Here is a 13,286-nt window from a genome sequence, read left to right on the forward strand (position 1 = left end):
AACAACTTCTCTGTTGAAAACAAATTCAAAGATGGGAACATGAGGCTACTAATTCAAATGACCAGACCCTTACTTTTTTCAGTATATTTGCCATGTCTGCCTTCTGTGTGTCTCCTCCATAAAACCTGTGTTTGACCTTTCACTTTCCCCTCTTTCAAAACAGAGAAAGGAGCTACTTCAGAAGACGGCAGTGCTCCTGAGAGCTCTGTAGCACAGGTTGCCTTGCAGGAAGATGCACTGTGGCTCTTCACATGAGTTAAGAGAGCTGTTTGGATGTAGAGACTTGCAGTCCCAACACTTGCTAATGATTTCAAAGCTGTTTCTTAATCTTTCTGTGAAAAGTGAAATATGCAGGATTCCAACCATCATTAGAAATGATTGCATGAAATAGCATTGGTCCATGTTATGTAATAGCTTAAATAATATTTTTTTATTCTTAGGATCCTTGTATTCACTGTGTTTTTCCTCTGCTTTGCAGAACAACTGCAAATCATTCCACGCAGTGTTTTCAGATAATTTTCTGATTTTGGTGGTACTCTATATAAGTGTGTCTCTCTAAACATCTATTTTGGCTTTTATAACTTCTGGTGTACTGCACATAATCCTTAGATTTCACTGTGCTTTTGAAATAAATACAAAAGAAACATGCTATTATGAGAACTTTCATTCATGCCCATCTTATCTGGGGAAGGTATGAATACTTACAGGAAAACATTGCCTACTTTACTACTGTGGGATTTTTTTAAGTGGATGGAATGAAGCAGTGGACCATGGGCCTTTATAAAGAAGAGTGTTACAACTTCATTATGTGTTATAAGACTTTTATCCTTAGATAAAATACTCCTTCTTCCACTCAACAGAACCTTTGTTCTTCCCCTTCTCAGTAATACAGGTGCAGTTCCTCATGAGGGCATTAGGTTTGGGCATGTTCTAAGGCCACCCCATCTGCCAAATCTGTTTTGTTTTACACATACACAAACTTCTGGAGTACGCAGAGGAACTGAGTATTTAACTCTGGTCTTCTGTATTTCAAGGAATTTTGGAGCTCAAAAGAAAACTGATTATTCTCAATGATACTCACTTTGCTTTGTAACGAAATTCCTAAGAGAAATATAAGAGCTTCTTACTTACTCATCTTCAGGAAGCCAATAAAGCAGCCCCTTAATTTATCCTCAATAAAGGACTAAGAAGGCCTAACAACACTGTCATGGTTGGACACTGGCGCAATGCCAGCGTCCCCATGAAAATGTACTCTTTCTAAATAAATGCTGTGAGATGTTATTAGGAACAGAGCAGAGCAGGCCTAAGCTTAATAACAAAGGAAAAAAACTTTATTAAACTATTACTAATACAGAAAACACATAAATTAAATCTAGGATGAAGACTTTTTAAACCACCCCTCCTCTTCTTAATTCTAAAAACACTTAGTTATGAAACATTACTTGGGATTCTTGATTAAATTACTACTCTTCAGGTAATCTATACTCAAACTATCAAGGGAGAGAGAAGTCTCTCTTGCACTATAGACCCCCCAGGAAACACAGCTGCCCCCCTGTGTTTCCCTGTCACACATGGCAACCGCCTGGAAAAAAAAATTTGCTAGTGTGACACTCTCTATTCTGTGTCACAGTGCTCTCACTACTGTGCATGGACAGACTGCTCATAGGGCTCCTTTAAGGATGCTTTGCCACAGACCCAAAGACACAACAGTTCAGTTTCTTATCCTGGGACTACAGTCCCCCCCATTTTCCCCTGGGGCCGAGGGGTCCAAACAGGACTCATCTTCTTCCCGAAGACAGAGGGTATCACCATTCCCTCTTCAGCTTTCTTCGTTTTTCGCCATTCTTGTGCTGTTTGAAGCTGAAACAGGTCTCCCTGGGTCACCACTGCATCCCCCTACAATGCAGTCTCCATTGCAGGAGATTTTGGTTCAGTCCATGGCTAACAAGAAAAGTCTAGCTAAAAGCTACTTCATCATCTCTTCTCACCTAAATATTCCTTCTAACATCTCAGTTCTCGGACTGTCTCTCTTTCACTACAAATCAAGGAGGAGTAATACTTTTAAAAAGCCCTCATTTCTTGGAAAGGGTTAAACGTTCAGACTCCTTGGACGGCTGATATCTCGGTCCGGTGTTCCTCCTCCCACGCTGGCCAACCCCCCCCCTTCTCTTTCTCCTCTGCCGGCAGATTTCCAGGTGCCGCCAGGCTCTCTGTCTCTTTCCCTCTTGGGGGGGGAGGGGCAAAGGCATCCCTACTTCTCTCCACCCTTCCGTCCAGGAGCTGGCTCAGTTCCAGACCCTCAGCCCCTCGGCCTACCCGGACAAGGCCGCGTGGCTTCCCCTCCCCCACCCAGCCCGTAGCTGGGCAGGGGAGCGTCTGCACTCTCTGACGACCGGAACCAAAAGAGAGAGTTCTCCTGGGAGTTCTTGCTTTTAACCCCCTGTGTTCTCAGAGGCGTGTCCATACTTTCAGTGGTCACTCCAGGTGCCAGTATCTAAACCTGACTACTGATTGGTTTGACCCAACTTCCTGGAAAAAATTCACTTCCATGTCAAATCACGACAAACACTCAAAGATTTCAATGTACAACGGGGATCCCTGAACCAGTAGGGAACATTTGCATGATCAGATAATTATGGAGGGCTCTGGAGCAAGACAGATGTCTACTGTAAAATCATCAAGTCAAACATATGCAATTGTCTCATGCAGCTGTTCTGCAACAAAATCGCTCATACAGTGATATGTCTGCCATGTGGATCTAATGCCTAAATAAAGCCATACAAAATGAGACATCTTGTTGTCATCAAGTGGTTGTTACCTTATGGGAAAAAATATGTCAGGATTTTTAAAAAGTAACTTAAATTGAAATAGATATTAAAGCCAGACTACTCCCCCAGAAAAATTTATTTAGGAAAATTAAACATAATACTGAGAAGAAAGCTTGCTGAGAGAGACTGATTGAGAGATACTTTATAACTAAGATAAAATGATAGTCTGCAGAAAGAAAAAAAAAAAAATCTCTTAGTTTCAGATGGTTTCTTCAGCTATTGTGAGGATGAGACATCTGAATTTCCCAAGTCAGTAATAAATAGCACAAAAAACTATGTACAGCATAGGAGTTTGTAAGTAGGTATAGTGCTTCACAGTATTAAAAACTGTAATTGTTGTGTGATGGCAATCATTCAATATTTTTAACTGCATTTAAGACAATTAATAAACTATACTATAGTTCAGGAAAGGCACCAGGCTGACATATGGGAGGAACAGAGAATCAGATTTCTCAGTGGCTTCTTTATAACTACATAAAACTCCATAAAAGATCAGAAAATCAAACCTATTAAAGTTACTTTAATATATACATATTAAAGTAACTTTTCAAGCAGTAACTTTATTATGCTTTTATAATTTAATGGGTCTTCTTTGCTGTTGAAAAAAAAGGTCCAAAACATAGAAGGGAAACTCACCATTAAGAGTACCCACACCTAGACACAAACCTGTGGATCTGTGTGGAGGAACTAAAGGGGGAAACTGGTGAATGACCCAGAATTATATAGCCTGTCTCACCTCTCGTGACACAACCTGCTGCAGAGAGAGCCTGTCATGTAATGCCTTTGGGATGCAGGCATCTGTAGAAAATGAGATCTGGATACTCTTGCTAAGCACACCATGGCAAGGCACACTCCATTACAAAACCTGGTGAGGTTACAGTGATATCCAAAGAGAGAACTCTTTACAAAGGCCAGGGACCCTCAATAAGGCTACACTGCATGCAGCCATGCCTTAAATGAAAGCTTGCTGCATTCTTGTAACAAAAGTACTCAATTTCTGAGATCTGCTCCTGCAGCAATACTAAAGAGCAAATGCTCTTTCTGCTCACATACATTATACATATACACATGTATAAGTATGCATGTATGTGTTATGTGTGTGTTCAGCTGAAGCATGTATATAAACCCCACAAACTGACTATCTTCAAGCTGCCCCTGGCCAGAGCTCTCAGTAGAATGAAGAATAAATTTCCTTAACACACTCCAAGGCAAGCTAATGCTCAATTCACACTGAGATCCTTCCTCACCTTCTAGAGAAGTGCAAACTCATTAATGGCTCTATATTGCTTATTGAGTCATTCAAGCATGCACAGAGTATGCTAGATTTCTTCCTGGTATCTAATTTTTCCTAGGTTATATAATGACATGCTTCTGTTTTTACCAAGCTTGTCAGGTTATGCTACTTCAAAGGCAATGATGAATATATGTTCAGGAGCAAATATGGTTGCAGATTCTTCTGTTGTGAAATGCTGACAAACTCTTAAACAGATAGCTATAAAATTATCCTTCTTTAAATTGAAGACACAAAAGAGTAATTCTGAGAGATTTTAATCTTTATCATGTGAAAGAAGGAATTTAGATTTTTTTTCATTTAGAGCAGATAACTTTACATTCTGGTTCTTTTTAATAGAATAAATCCTACTGTTTGCTTTGACTTACAGATAATAGATAAACTCCAATGACTTAAATAATTATGTTTTTCAAAACAAGGTCAGATTTTTTTAATCACTCTTCAAACATTACTGATTTTGTCTTATCTCTTTCTGTCACGGGTAATATACATAGGAGTGCATTCAAAGACAAGCAGTGAGGAACTGATGCCTTTTTACAGGCTTCTAATCAGTTTTGGCTACTGATAAACCTGTCAGAAAACCTTGCTTTTAAAAGAGAGATACAAGCTAGAAGAAGCAAAAATAACTCTGATTGGATATCCAAAACTATAGGGGCTTAACCATGACATAAACAGTGTTAACTGGATATGTACATGCTTTTTCAAATCCTACAAGCAGCCCATTTGTATACCCTGCATGCAGTCAGAATGCCTGACCCTGGTGCCAGTCAGTGTCAAGGGGAGTGACACTGAGGTGACTTCTGCTACCAGGTAGAGCAATAGTCCTCCTGAATTCAGCTCCTTGGAACTATCACAGATAAAGATCTGCTTCAGCTTATGTGTAGCTGCTGGCCACACTGTGGAGAAATTGTCTGCTATCAATCAGACCATTCATTCAGTGGAGTTAGTTTTCCATGGCTTTAAAATGTGGATGAACGGTAGGTGAAACAAGAGGATTCTAAACTGCAAGACCAGTCCTAAAGCTAAGAATTGTATTCTGTTAAAATACTCTTCCACAAAGATGCACTGATCCAGGCAGTGTGTCTCTCATGACTGATCTTACTCTTTTCCACTGTTTCACCAACAGCATGAGAGAGGCTACAATGATCAGCGGGCAAAATTCTGTTCCCAGTCATACAGGAATGAAAGGAGGAGTTGCCTAACTGGCCAGACTTTGGGCATACCGAGCCACAGCGGTGTTCCTAGACTGGGTCACTGCTAGATCAGGCACTTCACAGAAGATCACTTTCTACTGCCTTTTTTATCACATTTGAGAATGGCTCATTACATCAGCCTGTGAGCAAAACAAGGTCAGAAGAATTTCAGAGTGCTGGCATTAACACCAGTGTATGCAAATACCATGGTCATGGCTTGATAAAAGCTCAGGGATGAGGTGCCCTAAACTTTCAGAAGAATGCCAGAGCACTGGGAAAACACTCTAATGCACTTCTCTGTGTTATCTGGCTGTGACTACTGCAGCACAATAGTGTTCAGTGAAAACATGCCCTTTTACATTTCTGTGGTATGATACAAGCCTAATTTCTCTCTCCCTTCCCTGTAAGACTTCTTTTGTTTCCAAATTTACAGCAAAACCTAGTTAATATTTTTGCATCTCAAAAGAGTATTAGGATGAAACCCATCTGAAATAATTTAACAGTTTTGCAACAGGTTTGTATGATCCACAGCTATTCAAGGCACTATAAAATGCATTGTTTTACTAGCACACCACTTACCCTCAGCATAGGGCCATTTTGGAACACATGAGGTTCATCACAAACAACACAGTATTCATTCAATACTGGTATCCGCTGCTCAGCAAATTCAATACTCTGGGAACAATGAAAATGAGAATAACAGCATCTGCTTAAAAATAATTAACAGTCAGCTCATGCTCCACAGTGTTTCATATGTGAATTGGATATGACATCCTACCTGCACAAGAAAGCCACGGTCTCGCACCGGAATGCATTTTGCACCATAATTTTGCTGCAACGGAAAAGTTGAGGCAACTTCAGTGTTGGCAGACTATTTATAAGGAAATGGTAAAGCATTTGTAAGTTTTTGCATTTAAATATGTAAACAATTTGCATCTAAAGAGATCTCTAATTTGCGTGAACCAAGCATTACAAATAATCAATCCTTTTACTGTTTACTGATATGGGGTAGATTTTTAGTATTTCTTTCTAGCTCTTAAATCTGATGGAGATTTGTATCTCAGCTGTCAAGAAACTTTAATCTCAAATGAAAACACCAGTGCCTTCACTCCATCCTAATAAACTGATGTTTGGTAACTTCCATTGTGTTTTCACTGCATATTACCTATCCAAATACAGGCTGTATGTTAAGGCTTGAAAGACTACTGTAACTCTCAGTAATGCTGAAAACCTTTTTATTTTACAGGCACTAAGGTCTCACTTCTGGAACACTGGACTAACATATCTTTATGCTCAGATACTACTCAAATTCTTTTTCTTTCAGCACACAACAACATAAATTAGAAGTAACTTCTGCTAACAAGAGTCAGTAAGGTTCAGACTTCCCTCCAGATTGACATCTATTTCAATCAAACATTGTTTTGAATAGAGTTAAATCAGCTCCATTTACAGTGTTTTGGCAGATTTCTTTTTTTTAAATAGGGTTATTTCCTTTCATGTGCCTGCATATAAAATATGAAATAGACTCTTGATGCTCTTCCACTAACATCAAGCTACATCTGACCATGTACGTGATGATCTTCCCTCCAAGTAAGTGCATTGAAGCAATAAATTATGGGTAGTTTTTATAGGCTGCCAAACAGGGCTTGCCTTTTTTCCTTATCAGCTGATAACATCAGTAATGAAACCGAGTCAGCTCTTCATTATCTTAAAAAAACAGAGGAACTTTTCCTATTAATGTTAGGAGAGAAAAGTCTTGCTATGTTAATAGATCCTTTGCTGAATCAGAAAAAAAATGCATCTCTAAACTGCAACAAGAATAAAGTCTGATGGCTCATCTTAAATTAATTTTGCTGTGCACATCACATAATTCAACAACACAGCATACATATAAATGATCTTATGATAGTGTATTCCTGCCTTTAGATCTGAAGAGTATAGCTTAAAGCTTACTAAACTAAATTACTATTAAACATAGTGCACTCTATGTAATTTCATTATTTTGAATGCACTGTTTTAAACGTATGGCATCTGAAGGGAGAATCAGCTTCCAAGGTACCACCAGGCAAAGGGAGTAGAGAGAACTATTTTCTAAACACTTCTCCCCAGATCACACACAAAAAACAGGCTGTTGCCTTGAAAGACTGCAGACAAACCCGCTCTTCCTTCTAAAGTAAAAAGCCATCTTTAAAGAGGTATAGGCAGAAGAATCGATTTCGAAAGCTCTTTCTTAAATGCAAGAGTATATGCTGCCCTTTGTTTTCCCAATTGATCATGTCTCTGAGGAAAGTAAAGAGGGCTAGCATGGGTCCAGTTCCTTGTGTGGCCTCTGATGTCCCTCAGCACATTTGAAGGTTTAAGTTTAACCCTTCACAAATCACAAATGTGCAAGAGGTGAAAGGAATCATGACTGAACTTGTTCCAGTATGATGGTGATGATGATAATGATTATGATGATGATGGCAGATGCAAAGATTAGAAGGAGAGAGGACGTGGCATTTATACCATCTAATAGACAGTTGTTTCCCCCACGAAGTAAGCAGGGAAATGAGAAAAGTCCTCTGCAACCAACCTAATTTTGCAGCACAGAAGTGCACACTGTCCCTTCTTCCTGCAGGAAGTACGCAGGGAAGAAGTGGGTGACTGAATTTTTCCCATGACCAGCAGCTGTGCACTGAGCTGAATTTCAACATGTCACATAAAATCTCTGTCCCATATGTATAAAAGCATATGTAAAAAGATGACTCAGCAAAATTGTATTAAAAAGAGTTGTATAAAATCAGCAAATTCTGATTTTATAACTTAAGTATATGTGTATGCACAGCTGTTTGACTCCTCCTTAAAAAGCTGACTTCATTGCTCTTGTCTTCTAGTATATCTAATATAGTAACCGTCATATATCCTAAGTATTATTGCCTTCACACAAAAAGCATAATAGCACATTTGGAAAATAATAAGAGGAAAATTAGCAGAATACAAAAAAAAATATTACTCACAGCAGCTTGTGAAGGTGATGATGAGGATGGTGTTAAGATACCAATAAGCCCTGAGGTAAGAGAGAGCCTCCTGCTCTCTGCCATGGTGGACTCCTTGAAAGGTTCCATTTTGGATGATTTAGGGGCATTGGAGTAAGTCTTGCTGAGCAACTTGTGATTCTTCAATCCATCCACTTCTTCCATTCTAAGGTTACTGGAGTAGGATCTGCTTAAAAGTTTGTGGGGCTTCAAGGTGCTGTTGTGCTCACATCGAGGATCCCCAGAGCACGACCTATTTAACACCTTACGGGGCTTTAAAGTGATGCACTCCTCCTGCTTGACAGCTGCAGAGCAAGCACGACTCAGCAGTTTGTGCGATCTAAGAGCCCTAGGGTCACTCGATAACGAGCGGCCAAAGGTTCTGTGGGATTTTGTGGCACACACGTCCTCCGCCTTCACTGTGCTAGAGCAAGTCCTTCTCAATAGTTTGTGAGTCTTGGAGATGCCATCCTGTTCTGGTTTCAGTTTTGATTTATTCTTACCACAGCCAGGTGGAGGATAACTTGGCGACCTTAGATTAAAGAACATGGCAAAGTTGAAGAATAATCAAAATCCTGGGCAAATCAAGCAAGATCACACAGATGTAAAGACTTCTAAGTGCCACCCATGTTTATGTTTTTCACTAGTGATAAATGCAACCCAAACTTTTAATAAACAATTGTATATAAAACATCTTCCAATACCAAAACCAGTAAGCAACTTACTCCTATTTACACACAAGGTTATCAATCAAAAAGACAGTCAACTACTTAAGTAGAAGTTAGAGCTGTGACCTTACAGCTTTTTGTAAGGTCTTCTATGTCTCAAAACAAACCAATTTTTCAGGAAATTATCTTTGAAATGAAATCCACCTCTTATAACACATTCTCCTTATCAAAATTTATATTTTCTATGTAATGATCACAACATGATCCCATACAAGCTATTGTATTCTGGACACAGCATAAGAAATTCTATGTTCGATCCAATGGAAGATACAATGAGCAGTGAAGCTTGGAGATGTTAAATTTAATTCAGATGAAAAGAGTATTATTTTAAAACCATCATAATAACCTGGGCACTTTGTGAAAGACAAATTTATACCCTTCTTTCTGGTTATAGACAAATTCTAACTCTCTACTACCAGAAATGAAAATGTGAGAGACCTAACTTACAAATGCAGGAAGTAAAGAACAAAAGGTTTTTATGAAACAACATTCACACAAACTGTCATATTTCTGTAAAGTTCACATTTGCCTGTCCTTGCAAAGAACATGTAACAGGTATGCTGAATAATTTTTCTATGTTTTATAAGCAACACCAATCTTTGGAGTGTTTTTTTTGTGGGGGGGGTAGGTTTTTTTTTTTTGTTTGTTTTGTTTTTGGTTTTTTTTGTTGTTTGTTTTGTTAGGTGGCTTTTTCTGGGGGCGTAGGTTTTTCTTTTTTTTTTCTTTTTTTTTTTTTTCATCAAGTAGAGAAGTTAAAACCCAAAGGGAGAGGTGGGCAGGTTTCTCCACCCTGTTAGCAAGTGTTGACAGTGGAGGAGGCACGTGGAGGCTGCTGATTCACTGTAAGCAGCTGGCTCACTCTCACTCTCCTGCAGATGGGAGGTAGGACTGGTGCCCCAAGGACAGAGAGGGTCCTTGCATTTGGGCTGAGCCATCTCTGAACTTAAGCTCCCAAACCAAGAGGAAAAAGAATGGGCTGGTTTTGTATGGCCTTTCTGAATAGAAACAAGCCCCATGCTACAGCCTGTGCTTGGCAGTCGTGTGTTGCATGGTAGGGAATGGGGAAGACTTCTACTTAAAACACCATCTTTCCTCCTCTACAATCTTTTTTCATCTTTGACATTCCCTCCTTTTGACATTCCCACCAATCTGAGTGATTGCTGTATTCTCTTTTTCATACTCTGAATTTAGAATGGTAAAATTAATCAAAAAGAAGGAATATTCAAAGAAGCATTCAATTCAAGTTCAGTAACTGAATTGAAGGGGTGATCTGTCAACCCTCCATAATCAGGAAAACACACTAGAGTCACCACCCTGAAAGAGGTAAAATCAGAGCCTGATTCTACATACAATTATGAGTATGAGCAACTGGCAGAAATCATATTAAATTCAAATTAATTAAAACTATTCATAAACTCTTTCTTATGCTTTCTAATGACTTTTCTCTTTGAAATTCTGTGCCTGCATTTCAGAAGTGGAAAACATTAATGTAGTCAAATACTGGAGAGGGGAGGGTGCTCAGCATCATTAAAAGTCATTCATTCAATTATGACCATTCCAGTTTTAAAAAACTAAATATACAAACTGCTCTATAAAGAAGAGCTGGAAAAACACAGTTTTTTAAAAATATACACAACATATGTTATACATATGTATTACTTGTATTTTTATTCTTGCTATTCAAGTAAAGATAAAATAAAAATACAAACACAAGTTAAAATAAAATTAATTATTTCCAGTTCTAGTTGTAACAAGGCTGTTTCAGAGAGCAGGGCACTGAAATGCTCTGGCTTCTAATAATCTTAGAAGCTGCAATAGTACCTAGTTCACTCCTGATGTCATGCAATACAAGGACAAGAAACCCATGAAGTAAGATATAAATAGAGAACTTCTCTGTGGAGAAAAGTCAAGATTTCACCTTGTGAAGTCTGCTGTGGATTTTGGACAGTTTATGGTGATAACAGCTCATTTTCCTTGCTGCAATTACCTGCGCAATGTAGAAAAGATATGCAGAGGGGATTTCACCTTTTTGTCAGACACCTTCTTATTGTGCATACAGTTCGATTTTTCTTTACTGTTCTTCCACTGTTGTGTAACAAATGTCTGCATGATTCTGCAAATTAAAGTAGAAGAGAAAGGTTTTCTTATCCCAGCCAGGACATAGTCATTTTAATACTATGGTCTCAGCAGTCATCATGCAGGTGGCAATGCAGTGTTCTCGCTCTGCAGCTGAAGTTTTCTGTCATGTATGTGTATTAGTGATTGGGTGCCCCAGCTCCGCAAAAACGCTTTTTTTTTCCATATAGAACTAATTTAATATGGGATTCTTAATGAGAATACAGTTTGTGTAAAGAACCACTGCAAAACTTATGCAGATTATACCTCTCATGGGGATCTAGAGACAAACTGAGTCAAGGGCATCAAATCCAGCTACAGGGGTCTACCTCTCACATGACCACAGGCTACTGCATCTGCATGGCTAAGCAGAACCTTGTACTCTGACTGTAATCTGGTAGTGGGTATCTTAATAGTGATAAAAGTCAAAGCTGAATTTGGTGTGAAAAAGAAATATGCCATTCCCACAGCCATGACTGAGCTCACGGATATTTTTACTCCTGCTCAGTTGTGAACTCTGCACCTATGTTCTTGAAAATGTCATATGGGAACCTTTAGTAATTACCTGGTGCAAAAAATCACAGACAGGGTAAATAGCAAAACATTTAAAAAGACGATTCATTTTTAGCATTTCTTTCTTTTATTTTCCTTCAAAGTTATGTACCATAGAGATTTTAATAACTTGTTTCATTTGTAAGATTATGAAAATGTTGCACTGAATTTCTTAAAACACTAAACAGGATTTTATTTTCCTCAGGGGTTTCTTAATGTTGTAATGGTGAGATACTAAAGCCTATATACTTAAAAATTTATTACATGTATAAAAGCATATGTAAAGAGGTGACTCAGCAAAATTGTATTAAAAAGAGTTGTACTATGACCACATGAAACTGCCAATTTTTTTTGATTATCCTTCCATCTTGTCCTCAAAACATGGATGGCCTAATTTCTGTTGTATATCCTAAAGGCAACCATGAAAGCATAGCCCCCTCACGGTATGCATGAAGCTCAAAAAGACTCCTGTTTCAGAGGCTTCATCATCTAAGCAGAAAGAAGAAATTGAAAATTCCTAGATATGGTCTTTATACCTTTTATAGCTTAATTCCTAAAAGGCACCAAAGTGACAGAAAACCCTGGCAAGTAACATAAATCAGGTTCTCATCAACAGCTGTCAACCCCAAACGTAAAATAGCAAATACTGACTTTTATTTAAAGATAAACAACTTCAAGATACTTTGATCCAACAACAAACCTGACAACATGAATTTTATTCTACTTGACATGGTCTGGAAACTAAAAGAGTGCAATATTTGCCTAATAACATGGGTTTGTACTTTAATAGACTTACTTTTTCAGTTGATGTCCCAGCCCAAATCTTTCCTTAGTGGAGATCTGAAATACATCCACAGTTGGCACTAGGGAAAAAGGATATTTTATTGATATATGAACTTACAGTAGTAATGACAAACTCATGACCACATAAGTCTTATTTAAGGACCCTCTTCCCTGTGGGGCTTGACTACAGACAATTAAATTGAAGCAATGGCAAGAGTGGACATGTCATCTAAGCATATTAAGAAAGGAGTGGTCCTTTTTGGAACATCAGCCAATATAATTTACAATTTTACACATGGAATTCTCCCAAATTTATCTCTTCCCATGCATTTTATTTACAAAAATGTATCTTTTTTTTACATATACACTATGCAAGTAGCAAGCAGCATCAGATTAAATGTATCTGGACTGGCAGTTTATCTCACCTAACATTTTAAACTTTTTTCCCAAGTAAGTAGTCTATACATAGTAGAGTTCTTGTTGCTATGAAGAAAGTCCAGACTTAAACTGAATTCATTTGTATCTGGATTTTGTTTCTGAGGGTGTTTTAATGCAAGATCAAAAACCATCATCTAAGTGCCTGATATGTGCATTCCAGCGACCAGGTATTACCCTGAAATTTCCTCAAGGCCTGTCCTAATACTGGTATATCCATATTCATTTCAGAAATTGTAAATGTAAAGGGTAAAGGATGGAAATTAGCTAGTGGCATTACTAAAATCCTTCAATAACATTTGCTAGATAGAAGTGGCAGATGGAAGCCAGTACTTGTTGAGAGAGCC

General features: G+C 38.3%; 1 protein-coding gene across 2 annotated transcripts in view; it reads right to left on the reverse strand.

The window, feature by feature from the left end:
• PARP8 (poly(ADP-ribose) polymerase family member 8) overlaps positions 1-13,286 on the reverse strand; it is a 118,276-nt gene that overhangs the window by 28,532 nt on the left and 76,458 nt on the right. For both annotated transcript variants that reach the window (XM_054003346.1, XM_054003345.1), the window contains exons 10-14: positions 12,518-12,584; positions 11,042-11,167; positions 8,309-8,858; positions 6,091-6,144; positions 5,892-5,987 (exon numbers count right to left, since the gene is read on the reverse strand). In XM_054003346.1, coding sequence (XP_053859321.1) covers positions 5,892-5,987; positions 6,091-6,144; positions 8,309-8,858; positions 11,042-11,167; positions 12,518-12,584 — 893 coding nt within the window. The remainder of the gene's footprint in view (positions 1-5,891; positions 5,988-6,090; positions 6,145-8,308; positions 8,859-11,041; positions 11,168-12,517; positions 12,585-13,286) is intronic.

The sequence above is a fragment of the Vidua macroura genome, chromosome Z (assembly GCF_024509145.1).
Source record: "Vidua macroura isolate BioBank_ID:100142 chromosome Z, ASM2450914v1, whole genome shotgun sequence".
Classification (NCBI taxonomy): Eukaryota; Metazoa; Chordata; class Aves; order Passeriformes; family Viduidae; genus Vidua; species Vidua macroura.